The sequence below is a fragment of the Myxocyprinus asiaticus genome, chromosome 17 (assembly GCF_019703515.2).
Source record: "Myxocyprinus asiaticus isolate MX2 ecotype Aquarium Trade chromosome 17, UBuf_Myxa_2, whole genome shotgun sequence".
NCBI classification, from domain to species: Eukaryota; Metazoa; Chordata; class Actinopteri; order Cypriniformes; family Catostomidae; genus Myxocyprinus; species Myxocyprinus asiaticus.
The window spans coordinates 12,403,358-12,423,985 of record NC_059360.1 but is presented as its reverse complement, the minus strand read 5'-3'; the positions used below and the strand labels follow the sequence as shown (position 1 = coordinate 12,423,985).

Genomic DNA, 20,628 nt, shown 5'->3' with positions numbered 1-20,628 from the left:
TGCTGGTGAAATTTTGATAATTTGACAGAGATTTTTGAAATATTATAGTCAAATGTTAACAGAAATTTTAAGCCACCAATTTGATTAAAGAGACTATGTGGGATGTGGTTCCAAAGGGTATTAGGGGTGATCAGACATCTTTTAAGCCAATTGATCTTAAAAGTCTTATTTACATCCTCAAAATAAAGCATCTCCATACCCCCTTCAGCTTTCTTATAAGTGAGTACCCTTTTCTTAAGTCTTTGGGATTTGTTTTTCCAAATAAAAGAGTAGAACAAGTTATTAATATCTTTACAGTTAGAATCTTTAACATATAATGATAAAGCGGGATAAACAAACCAAGATAAGCCTTCTGCTTTTGATAATAAGACACGACCATAAATTGAAAGATCACGTTGTAACCAACAATTTAATAATGCTTTTGTCTTCTTTAGTTTAGAGGAAAAATTTAAGTTTTGTCTTTCTAGAACATATTTTGTTACAAAAATTCCTAGGTATTTGACAGAGGGTTTCACTGGAATGTTCTTAATAACTTTATCATTTAATGTGTGTAAAGGGAGGATTTCACGTTTTGATAAATTGAAAGTTAAACCCGAAGCCTTTGAGAAAACATTAATAAAGGAAATAGCACTGGGAATAAAAGGTGCATTTTTTAAAAAATAAATGTGTGTCATCTGCCAATTGGGATATCTTGAGTTCTTTACCTTGAATTTGATCATTATTAACAATACCAATGGATAACAATTCCACTACCAACAAAAATAAAAAAGGGGAAATTGGACAACCTTGACGTACTCCACGATTAATGTTAAACCTTTTAGAGGTGGAGGTATTAAGTATCAAAGAACTATTAATATGTATGGGGAAATGTATGGGGAAACTGTGATTAAGCATGAATTTTTCACAAGTTAAAAGATTCCCATAATTGTCAAACATTTTCATAATATGATTAATGTCTCTGTTAAACCATTTTTTTTTAAATAAATATTTATTTGCAAAAATAAAAAAATAAAAAAACTATTAATATTAGTGTAAAACATTTTAACCACTTTTAAAAAATTATTCCCAAATCCAAAAAGCATGATAGTTTTAAATAAGAATTTGTGTTCAGACATGTCGAATGCTTTGTAAAAATCCAAAAAGAAAAAGACAGCACCATCTTCTACATTCTCAGCATAATCTAAACGGTCAAGCACTAGTCTAATATTGTTAGTTATATGACAACCTTTTAGAAAGCCCGTTTGATACTCGCTGATAATATTATTTAAACCTTTCCGTAATCTATTAGCAAATACTAAAGTAATTAGTTTATAATCAATTGTTAGAAGAGAGATCGATCTCCAATTTTCTATCAGATGTGGATCTTTAACTGGTTTAGCAATTAACGAAATTATACCCTGTTTCATAGTAGTAGTCATTTCACCACTGTTAATACATTCATTATACATATTATAAAGAGGATTTTCAATCTGTTCCCAAAAATGTAAATGAAATTCTACGGTCAACCCATCTATACCTGGTGCATTCCCTTTTTTCATTCCAAGAAGGGCATCTCAAGAGAGGTTATATTTGATTCACAGAAGTCTTTTTTTTTTTTTTATCCCAATTTGGAATGCCCAATTCCCAATCTGCCCAAGTCCTCATGGTGGCATAGTGACTCGAATCACAGCTGCCTCTGCGTCTGAGACCATCAATCCGCGCGTTGCCACGGAGACATAGCACGTGTGGAGGTTTCACAACATCCACTGCGGCATCCATGCTCAACTCACCACCCGCCCCACCGAGCGCGAAACACACCATACTGATCACGAGGAGGTTACCTCATGTGACTCTACCCTCCCTAGCAACCGGGCCAATTTGGTTGCTTAGGAGACCTGGGTGGAGTCACTCAACATGCCCTGGGATTCGAACTAGCAAACTAGCGAACTCCAGGGGTGGTAGCCAGCGAATTTTACCACTGAGCCACCCAGGCCCCTTTTTGAATGAAATCTTCACAATTATATAGATCAAATTTAGAAATTTCTAATTTTGTCTATTGATTTTTTTTTTAATTCTTTACTGCGTTTAACAGCAATCTTTCTGACATTGTATTTGAAAAATTCCCATTTATTTTTAAATCCTTCATTTAAAACTCCCAAAATATCATTGACAATTTTTTTAACACAGGTATTAAAATAATCATCTTTAACCCTCTGGGGTCGATGGACGCGCCGGCGCGTCCTGCTGGATTTTTTCCTCATAACAGTGGAAACAACTTAAAATACTCCATCATTTTTGGGCATACAGATAAGTGTAAGACATCATTAGAGATTATAAAGGGTCTACTTTTATTTATGTACACTCACAATATCAACAAAACCTTGTGCTTTTGTAAAATAAAGAAAATAAACAGGGTGCGCTGATGAATACTTATCAGACAAACGTGAAACATATGTCTAAAGAAAGCTTAAAATGTCTACTTTTAAATAAAACAATTCAAATTTAAAACAAATATACTCCTGCAATGTAATCTGTACGAAACAAAGAGATGTACAGTTTCTCCTGGCTCAGTTAATTATTGCTAATGTGATCACACCCACCAGCAGAGCGCGCTATTCATACGGTAATGTGCTGAGGCGATCAATGCAAATGGTAAGCGCCCCCAAAAATGCCTTAAAAAACATCAAGTTCATTCACTTTTCTGCGTGTTTGGAAGATGGAAGATAGTGATGAAGAGTTCACATTTTCCTCAAAAGAAGAGCGGGAATCCGATGAGGAACGTTTGCATTTTGAAGAGCGACTTGATCCAACTGAGGATACAATTTCGGATGAGTAAGTCTTTACTTACATTAGTTGTCATGCTATTTTATATAAACATGTACATATTTTACTAGTTGGACTATTTCCAGACTTGCCAGCCAGGATTCAGAGTATTGAAATTTGAAATATGTCCTAATATGCAAGTTTTAGTTTTTTAAATGTTGTTTCGGCTAAAGCAGGTATTTAAATTGTATGCTGTATGATATCAATATGATATGTAATATGATATAAAAATAATATGAATGTTTAAATTATATTTTAACTAGTGTTTATGCTGCCTCATTATCATCAACGAAGCTTGTGCTTGCAAATATCTGTTCGAGTGTATTTGTGTAAAACGTGCTGTAAATATACCCATATTAGAAAATAAGCATATTAGAATGATTTCTGAAGGATCATGTGACACTGAAGACTGCATAATGATGCTGAAAATTCAGCTTTGATCACAGGAAAAATTGCATTTTACAATATATTCAAATAGAAAAGTCACAGTATCACTATTTTTTCTGTATTTTGGATCAAATAAATGCAGCCTTGGTGAGCAGAAGAGACTTCTTTTAAAAACATTAAAAAATCTTACAGATCTAAAAACTTTTAAACGGTAGTGTAGGTCTAAAGTTTTTAAGTAAAGTCTTTATGTAAAGAAAATGTATAGTCAGATTACTTCTTTTAACTTAAACTTGATTTTGTGAATTAGCTACAAACAATACATTCAATCATTAAGTCTCCTCACATTCATTCTCTTTCAGGGGAGGGGTCTTTGTCTCCTCAGGTGTGAATCACATCAATATTCATGATCATCCACGCCTCCTCGCATATGGCCTTTCTAACACTAAAAGTGTCTTACAAAAGTTAAATGACTATATTGTTTTGTATGAATGAGTGATCAGGATGGTTTTCACATCATTTTTTTAGCAAAAACTTTAGGCTACAAGATCCAGTTCTCAGAAGTCTTGTGAACAAATGTTTAGTATGTGCTATATGGCCTTATTTCAGTGACTTCAATTTTTTGTTTTTTCAAAAACCATGCATACATTTTATTTTCTCAAAAATACAAACATATAAATACATATTGTTCACATATTATTGTAGCCCAGTTTGTGCTGAATACAGTGTTATCAGACTTTCAGTGTTATAGCCATTAATATGTTTTTAAGCAACTGAAAAAAGCACAAATGTCAAGGCATGTCAAAACTTCTCCAGGGCCCAAAACACCCTCAGACCCCAGAGGGTTAGAAGATTATTATAAAATTTCCAGTACCCTCTGAGACTAGAGTTGTCTTTTGAGGTTGTAAGAGTTAAAGAAATAAGCTTATGATCGGTTAAAGGGGCATAATTTCCTTAACATGTTGTAAACGTACTGTATACTGTACAGTGTATGTTATTATTTGTATACTGTTGAGTGTAATTATGTGTATAACAGATGTTTAAATTGTGTTGTGTTAATTTGATGTTATTGTAAATTGGTATATGTCTCATCACTGTCACGACTGCTATGTTGATCGGAACTGCACCCAAGAATTTCACACACCATTGCACCTGTGTATATGGCTGTGTGACAATAAAGTGATTGGATTTGATTTGATTGATAAAGCTGAGGCAGAAATTAGGAGCAAGTCAATTCTAGACTGCAAAGATTTGTTTTTGTTAGACCATGTGTACTCTAACTGCCCAGGGTTATAGAAACGGCAAGTATCAGTAAGTGATAAGTTGGCACAAAGAGATGCCAGGCTGGTTTGTACAGCACATTGGAGGGGACGAGGAGGGTATCTATCATTCATATCATCTATGCATTCATTCACGCACTAGAATTGTGACCATAAATATTACAAAGTATAAATGTTGTGGTTGTCCAGTTTAACAGTTAAGACAACCCATCTTCCATTTTCACACTCAACAGAATTAAGTACGTCTCCTTTAAATCTGTGCATCAAAGCCATTACTCCTGCTGAATGTGAAGTGCCGTGACTGAAATAAGTAGAGTTTCCCCACTGAGATTTCCAAAATTTTACATCCATGTCCATAGAATGTGTTTCTTGACAAAAAATAATGTCAGCATCAATACGTTTAAAGTAAAGAAATAAAGCCTTTCATTTCGTGTTTTCTCGAATGCCCCTTGCGTTCAAAGACGCTATACTCAAAGAATTGAACTTAAAGTCCATTTAAAAAAACTAGAACCTAAACAACCAACAGCAAAAAATAAAAATAGAAATGAAAAGAAAAGAAAAAAAAAAAGAAAAGAAAAGAACAATAACAGAATTTTAATCACAGAGCACCAAGCTTCAAGACCTATTGTCTTGAAGCTGAAATTGACTAAATATGAAAAACAGGAGATGCAGCAGGCAGTTAACATTTCGTAAAACAGTCAGGCATGTATAATAGTTCGAAGATGTCTCTTTTAGTTTTTCATTCAGTCACATTTCATTAATGTCTAATTGCCGCTTTGTCTTCCGTTGACAGTAATTCGGAGATTCGTAATACGTTGTCCAGCAAAAACTTGGAGTTTCTGGCTGCTCTCCAAACCCACGTCACGGTAAAAGCGCATCGAGAAGAGAATGACAATGGCCTGTTTAAGATTCGCATTTGATGGTGTAGAATCACGACCAAGACGGTGAACTACGTCCACCACCCAATCAAGCTGGTCTTGGATATTTGGAGCGACTTTAGCAAGAGCATTAATAGTTATCCATCTAACGTCTTCTCCATCAGCCTCTTTCAAGCCATGCAATTTGAGGGCACATCGCCGACTGTAACGTTGTGCCTCGGCTATATTAGCCCTCAAAGTTACGTTTTCAGCCTTTAGAGCTTGCATTTCTTTCTCCAACACGGATAGCCGTCCATCATGAGTGTTAACTTTGATGATGAGCTGATGCACAGAAGTTGCTAAACTGTCCACCTTGGCCGAAGTAAGCTCTGTAATCTTCTCAATCGATGAAATCTTTAAATGCATTTGATCAAGTTTCAAGCTAAGCTCTTGAATAGCTTCAAGCACTTCAGAAACATTCTCAGAATCTGGTTTCGTACTGACTTTGTTCCTTTTTTTAGCCGGAGAATCTTTTCCAGGGGTTTCAGGCAGACTGGGAAAATCAGGAAGGCAGCGGGGCTCCATAACAGACTCGCAAGTAAGTTCCATCTCATCCGCTTCAGCGTTACGAGGAGGGGAGTGCTGTTTCCTACTTTTTCTCTTGCCCATCTAAAAGGTCTGTTTCTTCAGTTTAGTTAAGTTGTAAGAGGTATCTCCATGGTAAATAATAAAAAAAAAAAGTGCTAAGTTGTAATCGCCAATTTACTGAAGACAGTGAAAAAGCATGTCTGAATAGAAGGACGCCATCTTGGCCTCCACTCAACTGCTATGCAATACATGAATGCAGATATTCCTTTAGTGACATCACTTCCTCCCTTACCTTCATTTATTCAAACAACTCTACCGTATGTACCTACAAAGTTGCTTAGCACAGACAAGCAGCATGATTAATATTCTCTTTAGTGTCCTCTTCACTTTAATGTTTCTCACAGGTAATAATGTATTTTGCAAAATATTTTCTTAAACGTTGTCTATATGTATATGCGGATGGAACACTGCACTAAAATACTCTGACGATGTTTCCAGCAGTGCATTTCAGCCGCAGCGCTGCCATCTACTGACTCTACAGCGTAAAACACACAAATGAATGATTCTTATGAGCCGGCTCTGTTGAACTGGTTGAATCTACAGCGCTTCCGGTATAGTCTGATTCCCGAAAGAATGACTCATATCATCAGGTTACATTGAATCTACAGCGCGAAAATATAAAGATTCCGGTATAGTCGATTCCCAAAAAAATGACTCATATGAGCCGGTTCTTTTGAATCTACAACGCGAAACATACAGTGCTTCCGGTCTAGTACACTGATGTGCAAGTTATGAATGTCCAATTAGAAAATTAAATAAGAACTGTAGAAGTCTTACACGCTCAAAGTACAACATTAGAGCACAGAACACAGTCTAAACTGTCTCTGAAACTGTTACTGTTGTCATGTTACTTTAGACCTCTAAGACTTTAATCAAGCAGTGCAGTTAATGACTGGTTGTTCATTTGGCAATGTTTAATTAAAGATACACACATTGTAAATATAGCCTAGTTAGGATCAATTATTGGATTGGATTTATGTCTCTAAAAAGTCACCAAATACACACTTTACAAGATTTTTTTCTTTTTTGGTGTTGTGCTGGGAGCCGGACGTTTGCTGGTTTCCATCTCTAAGATAACATTACCTAGTGTTACAGACTGTCTGTTGACGTGGAAGAGAAGCTGTTACTGAGGCAAGGCTCTCAGGAGCGTGCATAAACGTCACATCCTTTGGATTTTCCAGGAAAAAGCGACCCGCTCTCTTCACATGAAAATCAGTCTACAGGCTTTAATAGGCAAACTAGGAAGTCCGGGAAGGGCTAATTTTTTAAGTTGCGTTACAAGCCTTTCACACATTGGCCCAAAAAAAAAATGTGTTAATTTGAAAACTGTTACATATTGCACCTTTAAGGAACTGGAATCGTTAAGAGGAAATGGAATTGGAACTGAAATCGGAACAGGAATCATTAAATTCCACATGATTCCCATCCCTTGTTTGGTATCATATAGAATTTTAATTACCATCACATTTTGGTCCCTCTGAAAAAAAGATGCTAATATATCATGTTTATTTTGCTTTGCTAATTGCTGTTGCAACCAATGATGTCACATCCTTTACATTAACAATGGCTAGTGAATCATTTCAAAGTTTGGGACTCAGTCTACACCCCTCTAAAACTCAACATGATCATTTTATTGATCTTGCTGCTGCACTGTAGTCAAGGTATCCAAGACTCTCTAAAATGATCTTCATACCAACTGAAACAATACCTTTCATGAATTATATTTTTAATATTATGTTTTTTCACAGGTGCTGTGGATGGGAATGATGTTGTACAAGAGCCTAAAATTCTATTGGAACTAAAGGGCAGATCTGCTTATATGAACTGTACACACAATAAGGGTACTAGCTATTACCAGATGTACTGGTACCGACAGCGTCCAGGAGAAACTATGAGACTCATAGTATTCACTTCTGCTTACGCAGAAGCAGACTTTGGAGATTCTGATAAAAAAAAAATTGAGAGCTCATAAAAGTGTTGCTGAAAGCGGATCTCTCACTGTGAAAGATCTAGTGCCAGATGACAGTGCCACATATTTCTGTTCAGTGAGTGAACACAGTATGCCAAAGGCTGGAGCCAGCTGTACAAAAAACGTTCTGTGCTATGACAACATTAGCCAACAGGTGGCAAAATAGTACAATCAAAATGCTTCATGTCAAAACAGTAAAGCATTTTTTACAACAGAAAATGTTGATGACGTCATACAGATACAATTTGTTCTACTAACATTTTGAATTATTGGATTGCTTAAATGCCCACATATCACAGTAAACATGATGAAATGAAGTTAAGTACATTGCATGTATTACTGTATAAACCAGGAACAAAACCAGGTAACTGAAGTTTTATCAGTTCATTAGTATAGGCATATATACAGTATATATATATATATATATATATATATATATATATATATATATATATATATATATATATACATTTTAATCTTTAAATATACACAGTATTTTTATTTTGAAAAAATGAACTTAGTTGTACAGAACAGTCTGAATGTCTTTGCATAAAATAAACCATGTTGTCATTTGAATGTAATACTGTAGTACACTTTGCATTTTAACATTTTACATTTTTAATAGTTTCAATAGTTTTTCAGATAATTTTAAGAAGAATACAATTTTAATTAAACCTCTTGGATAGAAACAGCTGCATTGATTAGTCTATACTTGTGCACCATGTTTATGCTACACATACATGGATTTGCAAATTATAACAGTTAGTTCCGCTAGTGACGCAAACATTACACAATTAAGCTCTATCTACTGCATATATGACATGCTGTCATTACATAATTTCAACTTGTCCCTCAGTTTGTAAAAACAACAAACAATGTGTTGACAGGAATACAGAGTGGAAGTCTATATTGGGCAATTGTTGATTGTAATGAAGACATCCACTAAAAGTGCAACTCTGTCAGCACGTGTTCATGTTTGTTTGTTGTTGTTTTGTTTATGCAAAAAAAAAAAAAAAAAAAAAATCAGAGGCTGCAAATAATGTTAGATGTTATTTGCACCGGGGTGATAGTTGTTTGCACCCTTTAATTAAATACAGCATACAGTATAGGGGCATCAATGCAGCGTGTTTGTTGAGTCCCAAAGTCACAATACACCAACCCCTAAACCTAACCCTAACCTTCCCTTACACAACATTAACCATGGTTTTGACACAGTAATCATAGTACTACCATGGTATTTTGTAGTAAAATCATAATAACTACAACTTTTAACATGGTTACTATATGAACACCATATTTCTATCATCACCATGGTTAATTGCATTAAAACTATGGCTTCTGCCCAAAACATGGCTGCTAAAATATTACTATGGTCAAACTTTCATCATTAGAGGTGCAGTTTGTCTTCATTTTTTTTTTTTCTTTTTTTGCGTTTTTACCAGACTATTGGAGTGCAAATAGCTGCACTGCATGGAAGGTACTATTTACACCTAAAAACCCCCAACCCTAACAAACCTAAAACATATAGTTTCAAAATTTCAAATACATTATTTAATCAGATTTAAAAGGACCGCCCACACAGCGTGCATGGCTTTACTCTACTTAGTACAGTATAGAGTGTACAAACTGGGCCATGGAAAACATGAGGATATCTTATAGTTCGTAAAGAATAATTTATTTAAAAGGTTCTTTTAACAAGACCTGTGTGATAGTACAGTGTATATTTGTGTATCTATTACAGTTTGATGACAAGCGTAAGGTACTTGTAAATAAAATTTGCAACAGGTCTGTCTCACCTCCAGTGTTGGTTTGTAAGTGGTTTGCCTTCTTTCCAACAACTGATTAAAAATACTACATTTACCCATTTGCAACAGTCTAATAAATGCAGTTGTTTCTATTTAACTTTGGATGTAATATACTGTATGTAGTAACTTTTTATATTACATATTTTTACATAAAAATAGATTGGCGCATGGATAGAAACACCAGCACATATATTTTATTGATCCTTGTTTGTACAACCATAGTTATTATTATAGTTACCTGTATTAGATTACTTGTGTGATCCTGATCAAATCTAACATTAAGCATGGATGACTAATGAACACCAAGTAATCCAACCCAAAACCTCATTTAGAGTTTGGAGTTTGCAAAGGTATTTTTCCATAATTCAGATATAGATAGTGGGAGCTCTTTCTATAGAGCTGTTCAGCCGAGACATCATTTTATAAGCGAACCCTGAAGGCTAATTCACCATGTTACCTCGGGATTTTCCTATGGGTTTGTTTAATGGGGTTTTTCAATTTATGAGTAAAATAAGGTCTGTAGCAAACATTACATGATAATATGTGGAAGTTTTTATATATATATATATATATATATATATATATATATATATATATATATATATAACATAAATTACATACCTCAAACTTGAAGTTTGAAGCCACTGTGTTTTTTCTTTTTTTTTTTCTTTTTTTTTTATGAAGTATGCAATTCAATATGCCTTAAAAATCTACGTTTGAGGTATGACTCTGTAATTTATGTTGTAGAACAAAACATCAATGTATCAAGTAATGTTGACCACAGACTTTATTTTACTCATAAGTAAAATAATAAATAAACATTATCTAAAACCCATAGAAAAATCCTAAGGGAACCCATGGTAAATTCTCTTCCTTTAAGACTACAACCTGAACAGCTCTATTAGCATTGGTGCTTCTCAATCGGAAGGCTGCAGCCTAGTAAGGCTGTGTCCCTCCTAGACGAGTCTTTCTGATGTTGTAGGCTAGGCTCCTCCTCAGCATCCAGCACTAGAATGAGACGGTCTAATAAGTGCGCATGGCAAACCATATGCTTAAATCCATGTGATATTTTACTTTGTTTAGAAAACCTATATACTTCAGAAAATGAGAAATATGTCCTTAATCTCAAAATTATTTTAGCAATTTTTTTTATTCACAAAGCTAGAGTTACTAAAAAAAAGCCTTTACTGTATATGCTACATTTTGCAACACTGATCCTAAAATTGATATTGAAACCTGTTCAAAAATGAAAATACAAGACCCTAGACTTGTAAGAACTATAAACTTTAAAGCTTTTCAAATTCATGTAATTGCCCTTTTATTTTATTTATTTATTTTGTGCTTTGTGTTTTATTCATATTGTCATTGCTGCAAATGCAAATAAAAACTTGAAGACATAGAAAAAAAAAAGAAAGTGTACATGGCTGTGGTATAAAGGTATCCGCATCCACGGTCACATGACTCGTTTTCCACCTATTTTTTTAAATAATTTGGGACATGTTACAAGGGATTGAGCTTAATTGAAGGCCATGGAGGCTGCCCTTGATGCATCCTCCAAAATAGGCTGCGAAACAAGGCTGCCATCCAAGGGTCCTCACAATTGAAATGGCCTTCGACGGTGATTGATGACGTGGCAGCTGAGATATCCAGCCTAACAAGGCTGCAACCATCTGATTGAGAAGCACTCCATTAAACTTAAATGATTCCTTGAAGTTGCACTACAGAACTTTGGGCTCTCTATCGACATCTGTGGTTGAAACCTAAAACTGCAAGCAACTTGCGAAGGAACCCCCATTAGAACACTGTGAGGGCTCCTCCATTGCATCTGGAGGGGGGCCAAGGTCAGTTTTGAGCAGCTAGGATTCACGCCTCCACTCAGGCCCCCATGGTATGGCGTTGCAGACCCCTCCAATACAATCCATTTGAGGGCTCTCCCGTTCGACCAGCAGTGGGATCTCCCGCCCGAAATAAAATATTCACATTTATTTGTATCGTGTGCTCTCCCGTTCGTGGCCCAGGTTGACTCCCCCTTTGAGTGCAGTGAGGGCCCCTCCTGTTCGAATGCATGTTGGGCTTGCTTGCTCAAGAGGCCGTCGAGTGTCCTTCCACGGGGCTGCACCGTACGGGCACATCCATCAAACCAACCAAGCCTAGAGGGAGACCTAAGGTCGGTACGGGCGGCAAGGATTCACGCCTCTGTCTGGGGTGACACTGCCTTACCGTGGGAGTGGCCCCCGCATTCGGGCATAACGATCCCTCCAGTGCACAACAGCTCTCGCAGAGCTCATTTCCAGGAAGCCGTAACTGCCACTGTCCCTTCAGTGTTTCAACTTACACTGACTCTCCAAAATCTACCTATCCTACACCTCCCAGTTTCCTATCCCACATCGTGGACCCTTGCGCAAGGCTGCCTCAGCTATCCCCACCCCCCCATTTTATTCATTTCTGCTTCATCTTTTGGGGGATAAGAGGTTCTAAATTACCAAGCTCCACAGCCAAAGACTCGCTGTCCCATGTACTGGCTTCTTTTGGAGGGTATTCGAGCTTGGGTCAAGTCTCGAGCCTCGAGCCTTGAGCCCCTTGCACCAGACAGCGAGCCACAAATGTTTACACTGTCCTCAACACAGGATTACATTAACTTGTGAACTACTGAAACAGTAACAGGCATGCAATACTTTCCTCGTGTAAACTAGATTTCATGACGGTATAGTGTACAATAGAGTTCAATTACCCACTGTTGATAAACATCTGATTATTTATATCTGTCATCCCAGGAAAAATTTGATGTAGTAATCCAGAAATCACTTTATTTTCTGTATAGTCACACAGTACAAACAGTACAGCTGGATGAAAACTCAAATTGTGTCTCCTGGCGAAGTTACACACACACACATACTGTATGCGTGTGTGTGAAACAGGTGATCCTTCTTGTATACTTTGTTGGTTTTATTTTATTTCTGTTAAGGGAGTTGTAAAATCCTCTGAGTAGCATGCTAGCAGCTAGTTGTTCACAATGGCAGCTGTGGACTCCTCTCCTTTCTCAATGCTTTGTTAGTCATAGGTCTTTGACCAATCACAGGCTGCAGCACCTCCCACAGTCTCCAACAGTCCCTATATGCCTCCAAAGTACCTACTCCAGAGCAGGAGCTAAAAATCCCACAAAAATGTCTCTGAGGATCTATAGTTCCTTAGGTGTGAAAGTGACAAAAAGTACTAGTCCCGGGGGAAAGTACCTAAAATGGGCTTTAGTACTGCCAGTAAGAAAGGGCCTTACTGTATATGACAGATGTTGCTGTGGTGATATGGCATTCTCTGAAATGCTCTCTCCATTTCATTCTCTCTTTTTTCTACTTAGGCTCTGTCTTCAGTACCAAAGTTCACCAGAGTCCTTCATACGTATTTAAAATGAAAGGAGATTATGCACAATTTGAGTGCCTACACAGTTTATCAAGCTACGATGTAATACTCTGGTACAAACAAACCCTAGGCCATGGATTAACATTAATGGGACTTCTCTTGGTGCAGGCTGAACAAGTAGAAAATTATTTTATAAACAAAATTAAATTGTGAGGAGATGCAAACAAGAACGATTCTCTGGTCACAAAAGACCTCTCAAGTAATGACAGTGCAGTCTATTTCTGTGCAGCTACTTTACAGTGAAACAGACAGTCAAACCTTAATACAAAAAGCTCTCTGTGCCACTGTCACAGGACTAACCACACCAGCACTGACTCACCTGCAGAAAGGGCTTATGGTTTGATTTTCTGCCAACATTTGAGGTATTGTGCATAGTTTTTATACAAATAGTTGTTTATAATATATTTCTTTAACTGGGAGTTACAGTATCAAACTCTCAAATGTTTACCTCATAAGGGAGTAATGTTGTACTACTGTAGTATTGCTATATAACAGTGAAACTGTTTGCATGTACACCAATATGTCTATAAGTGTTTAAGCAAACCCCAGTAGGAACAGAACAAGCCTTGCCACTATATTTGACCACTATAAAGGTTATGAAAACCAATACAAAGTTATACGGTACAACACAGGCTTTATCCTCAGCATCCAACAACAGTAGAGGGAGCCCTTTCTCCATTATTGCTAAATTACAGCAGCATTTAAAAATATACATATTTCAAAAAGGATTTAAATTCTTTACATAGGATTTTTTAATTTTTTTAAATATGTAAACAACTCCCACTGTGTTCATAAATATTCTCAATAAAAAATAAATACATACAGTAAATAAATACACAAATAAAGGAAAGAATCCAAATAAAATAAAAAGTATTTTGTAATGATTTGTATTATTGGCACAGATGAAAAAAAAAAGTGGAAATAATTATTAATTTTCCTTTGCTCGTACTTACTTTTTAAAATCTATCTGTACACTTTGTTGATCTACAGTACATAACTCACCAACTCTTTTTGTCAGTGCCCACAAAGATGACATCACTTCCTAATGGAAGTGGCCCCTTTATCTATTTTATAGCAGTGTTACCCAGCACATAAAGCAAACATGACTGGTATTCTTCTAAGTGTTTCTAATTCTTTATTATACCTTGCAGGTAATCTTGACCAATTTAACATTTTTAGTTTACTGAATTGTTTATAATGTATGCTACTGTTACACTACCTATGTAGATTACCTTGTGCTTTTGTAAATGCACAGATTTTATGCATGTATTTTCTCTAATTACAGCTGTCTGTCTCGGTACAACTGTTGTCCAGACTCCTCGTGACCTCTTAAAGAGCCAAGATGAACCTGCTGTGATCATATGTGAACACAATATACAGAACTATGACCGTATTCTTTGGTACAAACAGGAAATTATGGGCTTAAAGTTCATGGGATACCTTAATCTACAAAATGACTACCCAGAGTCTGAATTTAAAGGAAAGGTTGAATTGAAGGGGGATGGAAGGAATAATGGCAGTCTGACTATAAACACTCTCACACTGAATGACAGTGCAGTGTATTTCTGTGCAGCATATTACACAGTGCTCAGAATCAGTTCTGTTGAGTACAAAAACCTCCATCTGTTGTATAAACTTAACAGTGACTTCACTATAACTCTGCACCTGGAGCTGTGGGGTTTGATTCAGTACCAGTTAACGATTCTTGTAATTTTGGATAGACTTTTAATATTATTAAATTGCATACCTTTCCTATGAATAGTTATCTTTTGATACATCATTAATACGGTACCACAATGTTTAAGCATTATGCTTATTACCTAATATTTATTAATTGCCAAATGGCATTTATCTCACAAAACTCACTAAGTCATATATCACAAAATCAAAAGAGAAAACATAAGAATGTATATATATATATATATATATATATATATATATATATATATATATATATATATATATATTGTACATTTTAGGTATGTAATTGTACATTTAAAAATCACATTTCGCCTTGTGTCTTTTTGTCATTTACTGTATGCTGATTTAAAAAATAATAATAAAAAGTTTGTCCTTGGTGACAGTGACTTCACCCTTATATGTCACACTGCTTAGGACGGATTTCCTGTCAGCAGGCTTATAACTGAGATAATGACTTGACTTCACAAATAACTATGTCATATCCTGTATCGACAGCCAAAATCTTTCAGGACAATGATCCAGTTCACTGTCAACCAAGGCTTTGACATGATCATGATCGATGCTTTGCTGATCCTGTCACTTCATTGGAGCCAGTGTATGCAATACTATTTCAGAGTATGACCACACTTCAATAGAATGACTATATTGTACACAAATAATTTATTCACCATTGTTCTGCAGGTGCTTCAAGTGGAGATGGTGTTTCACAACAGCCTGACATTCTTTTGGCACTGAAGGGGAATTCTGCTGAGATGAACTGCACACACAATAAGGGTGTTGACTACAGTCAGATGTACTGGTACCGACAGCGCCAAGGAGAGACTATGAGACTTATTGTGCTCACAAAAAGCTATGGGGCTGCAGACTTTGGAGATAATGATCAAAGTAAATTTGCAGCTCAAAAAGATGTTCCTGAAAGTGGATCTTTCACAGTGAAGAATGTACAGGCTGAAGATAGTGCCATATATTTCTGTTCAGTGAGCAAACACAGTGTATCAAACACTGGAGAGAGATGTACAAAAACACCTGGCATATTTTACATGAAAAATAGAGAATTAACAATCCCAAAGGGGGCAGTCTGTCACAGATAATCAGCAGTGTTTCGTGCAATATATTTTTTATGTTTGTACAACACAAGTTGATGTATTCCTATCAATACACCTATTACAAATTACACCTGTGGTTACTCTGCTAGGAGACCAGTGTGAACCTGAAGGGAACTGACTTCATCCATCCATTAAAAATCACACTGGGACCATTTGGTTAAAAGTAATTGCAAAACTGGAAAAGACAAGTGATGTTAGTTCTGATCTAGAATAATTTGTCTACAGACGCCACTTGGTTTCATAAATAATGACAAATGATGCAATGAAATGCATAAATGTTAAGTGTGTCTTACTTGTCCAAATCCATTTTGTCCATGGATTATATTTAATATGGATTATGTAATCAGATTGCAAAAATCAAGTACTGTAATTAGATTACATAACATTTTATAGTGTTCATAATCAGATAACAGTTACATTTTATGGGTTACATGATTATATTCTGATTACATCAGCAATGATTCAAAGACAATAACTAATGCGTAATTTACAAATAATATAATCCCACACATTCTTCTTTAAAAACACATGTTGCAAACAAACATTTCAGATGTGTAGGTTACATGCAACTTTGTTTTTTTTGTACCATGCAAATGCAGCTTGGCCCATGCTTCAGTATGGTGTAAAAGCACATTTATTTTTCTGATCATTTAAGGATATTTTTGTAATGCAGCAACAGACAAACAGTTTGATTTTATGTTTACATTTAATAAAAGGAGAGTTAATTGGTACTTAATCCATTTTAAATTAATTATTCGATTTATATCAAAATATGCAACAGGTAATCCAAAAGTAGTCCAAAAATAACCAGGTTAGATTGCCTAAAAAATTTAATCTAAAAGATTACTTAACAGATTACAATTTAAATTGTGTAATTGACTACTAGATTACATTTCAGAAGTAATCTTTTCAGCATTGCATGTCTTTATCAAGTGCAACTACAGAGACAGTCCTGTAAGGGAAAAGGAAATTCATTTCTTTTTAACAATCAAACATTTGTTGTCAGTGCACTCAAAGACGATGTCACTTCCTCCTTCCCCAGCATTTAATGCATAGCAGAGTCACCCACCAGATTAAGACAACATGCCTAATATTTTTCTAAGCGTTCCTATTTCACTCATATGCCTCACAGGTAATCTAATAACATGTCTGGATACTCTTAATAGTTAAATATGTAATCTTAGTTCACTTTGTTACAAATGTTCAGATTTTTTTGTCTGTGTTTGTCTGTTTTCTCTTATTACAGCTGTCAGTCTTGGTAAAACTGTTGTCCAGACTCCTGGTGATCTCATAAAGAACCAAGATGAATCAGCTGTGTTCATATGTGAACACAATATACAGAGCTATAACCGTATTCTTTGGTACAAACAGAGCCATGACAACTTGGGCTTTAAGTTCATTGGATATCTTTTAAATAAAAATGACTACCCAGAGTCTGAATTTAAAGGAAAGGTTGAATTGAAGGGAGATGGGACAAAAAACGGCACTCTAACCATCAACACTCTCAACCTGAATGACAGTGCAGCATATTTCTGTGCAGCATATTACACAGTGATCAGAATCAACTCTTTCTATTACAAAAACCTTCTTTAAAAGTCAAAGCAAATTACCTCTCAACACCTGGACCAGCAGGGTTTGATTCAGTGCCAATAATGAACACAAGAAGGCATTGCACATTTATTTTAATCCTAATTTGACTGAGCATTTGTCTGATAAAAAAAAGAAATGAATTAAAAAAAAAAAAAAAAAAAAAAAAAATAAATATATATATATATATATATATATATATTAAACTGGTCATATTTATTAGCACAGATAAAAACACAGATTTAGTACTCCCCTATCTGTGCTACTAAATATGAGCAATTTGAAGCATTGTTCAGTTGTTGGTTAATTGTCACACAGAAAGTTGTCACAGAGTCTATATCTCACTAACTTTAAGGTTTTGAGTCAAAAGTGCAATTACACAATTATGTATTTTGCCTAACAGTGGTTTTGCATGTTGTTTCAAACAGCTGGTTAAAAACACTATAACATTAGAATAATAATTGTGAGTTATATTCTCCAAACTTAAGTTTTAAAATCATATTTTTGTTAAAGCTGTTGGGTAAAAAAAGTGTATACAATTAAACAATACCGGTATACATTCAGACAGGGCTCAATAATATAATAAAGGTAGATTTTAATTAAGGGTATTTTTCATAAATGTCAGGTCGGGGTCAGGTCAGGTTAAATTCAAGCATTGATCATTAACAAACATGACGTCAAGCAATGTTACAGTTTCATTTTCAAAATCTACTTTTTGATGTTTCATATTCCTTTTTGACTTTCTTCAACTATGCAGCCTTTCCTTTAATTTAAATTTGGGCTAGCTTAACAGAATAAATGTGTAAATCTCCACAAGCCTAAATGCTTGTCATTAAATTGCAGTAATTACAAAACATGCGGTTTGGAGGCGCTAGGGGTCCACCCTAGAATCTGTCGAAAACATTTTGTGGAGGTAGCTTTCATATGTCAGATGGAGAAAGAATCAACAAAGACTGAACATTTCTCACTTAGAATATTTCTCCAGCTCAAATCAACATGTTCAGAGTTTTCTTTTTCACACTTATTTTGTTTACAGGTAAACAGCTACTATTATCATAAAACAAATAATGCTAGTAGGGCAATGACTTTACATTATGCTCTTTTCACTATTTGTTCCTTTGTTTCTTTTTTCAGGTTCTGTCGACAGTGGCAGTGTTCAGCAGAGCCCCTCAAATCTAATTAAAACCAAGAAAGACACTGCAGAACTTGTTTGTAAACACAATATAGCCAGTTACAATATGATATTCTGGTATAAACAAACACTGGGCCATGGATTGACTTTAATGGGATATATATGGAATAACAATTATTTCCCAGAGGATACATTTAAAGGAAAAATCAGTCTAACTGGAAATGGAGCTAAGAATGGCTCCTTTATAATCAATGATCTTGCAACAAGTGACAGCGCAGTCTATTACTGTGCAGCTAGTTTGCACAGTGTGATATACAGTTATGCCACAATACAAAAAGCTCTGTAAGTACTATTACTGCAGAATTAACCACAGCAGGTCTTTTGCACCTGCAAAGTGGCTTTAGAGTTGTCATGGCCTAAATGTTCTTTTCTGAATACTGAAATACTTAAAAACTGGTCAACAAGGATGTAAACAGGTTACACTCAATTCAGTTTATATTAAAAGTAGTATGATAGTAAAACATTATTGTCACTAAATAGTCAAATGATGTGAATTCCAAATTTAAATGTCATTGATTTCCTGCAGTCATGAGTACATCAAACACAAATCTTTAGTTAAATCTTTTCTGTTCTTTCTGTGTTTCGTAAGGACGTCTATAGTTCTTGAGTTAATTAAGCTGCAAAAAACTTTCCCCAGACTACTGTTAATTGTGGGGGTTCATTTTATCTCTGTTTTTAAATATTGGGCTAATGAGTCCTTGGCTGTAAATTGCACATAGAAAAATGTTTTGGGAGTTGGTAAATAGATATTTTTTCAGTTTTAGCCAGATATAATTTTCTTCTTGTTTTACCATTTCAATTAAATTTGCATATTTTGATTTGAACCAAATTATTATCCCTCCTGAGTTTCTGCCCTGTGTGACCCCAGGGAGTTTTCTTGAGGTGACTGCCATTTCTCCATAACCTGGGGGACAACCAGTGGGCAGATTTAATTTGTCCCATGTCTCCTGCCAAATTATTATAATATTTAATATAATAATAATAATAATAATAATAATAATAAAAACATTGAACAGTATGCATTTGATTTTCACATATTTTCTTACAGTTTATGCAATGCATGAACTTTATTTTCCCTCCTAACCACTGTTGTTGTTTTTTTTCCCCCCCTCACCATTGTCCTTGTCCAATAAGGTGAGAACAGATGAGGCCAAGCATCTGTCTGATGTCCTTCATATCACTGGGCACTGTTGTTCCACTAAGGACCTCCGCATAGCTGTGTCAATCAGTATGAGGGTCATGTAGATATGATACAGCAGTAGAATCCTGCTGTCTTGTCTGTGGTGGCGCTGTTGTGTTTGAGGTGGAGCTGACCATCTGAGGTTGGAGTACGGATTCAGATCTCTGTTAGGACTTGCTTCTCTTCCTGAAATTAAGTTGCTGTGGTGAGCTGTGCTGTGGATAGTGGTATGGCGGTCTGAATGGAGCTCTTTTGCTGTGGTTCTGGTGTGTAGGTCTTGATCTGAGTTGTACTTGCTCTACAAGTCTTGGTCTGTAAGAGCCTGCCCAACCTCTGCTGCTTAGGTGGCTCAGTGTGGTGACCCGATTTAGAGCAATATCTTTATAATTATAATTAATAATAATTTTCTTTATTTATCACACATTATACATTTGCACATATACAGTGAAATTCTTCTTTTTCACATATCCCAGCTAGGCTGGGGTCAGAGTGCAGGGTCAGCCACGATACAGCACCCCTGGAGCAGATAGGGTCAAGGGCCTTGCTCAAGGGCCCAACAGTGGCATCTTGGCAGTGCTGGGGCTTGAACCCCCAACCTTCTGATCAGTAACCGCTGAGCCACCACTGCCCCTTTAAGTGTCTTGGCAAAAACCGGTGCTTACTCTTTCTTGAGGTGCACATGGTCATAGTGTTTCTGCTC

General features: G+C 35.8%; 3 gene segments (V, D, J or C); all 3 read left to right on the top strand.

Annotated features, from left to right (window-relative positions):
• Positions 1 to 14,195: 14,195 nt before the first annotated feature.
• On the top strand, positions 14,196 to 15,053 carry LOC127455218 (T cell receptor beta variable 19-like). The segment is given in 2 exon segments: positions 14,196 to 14,313; positions 14,448 to 15,053. Coding segments are annotated over 2 exon segments (522 nt in total).
• Positions 15,054 to 15,156: 103 nt separating this feature from the next.
• LOC127455221 (T cell receptor beta variable 7-2-like) lies at positions 15,157 to 16,149 on the top strand. The segment is given in 2 exon segments: positions 15,157 to 15,458; positions 15,545 to 16,149. Coding segments are annotated over 2 exon segments (492 nt in total).
• An 841-nt stretch (positions 16,150 to 16,990) lies between these two features.
• On the top strand, positions 16,991 to 17,562 carry LOC127454715 (Ig lambda-1 chain V region S43-like). The segment is given in 2 exon segments: positions 16,991 to 17,101; positions 17,216 to 17,562. Coding segments are annotated over 2 exon segments (396 nt in total).
• Positions 17,563 to 20,628: the final 3,066 nt, after the last annotated feature.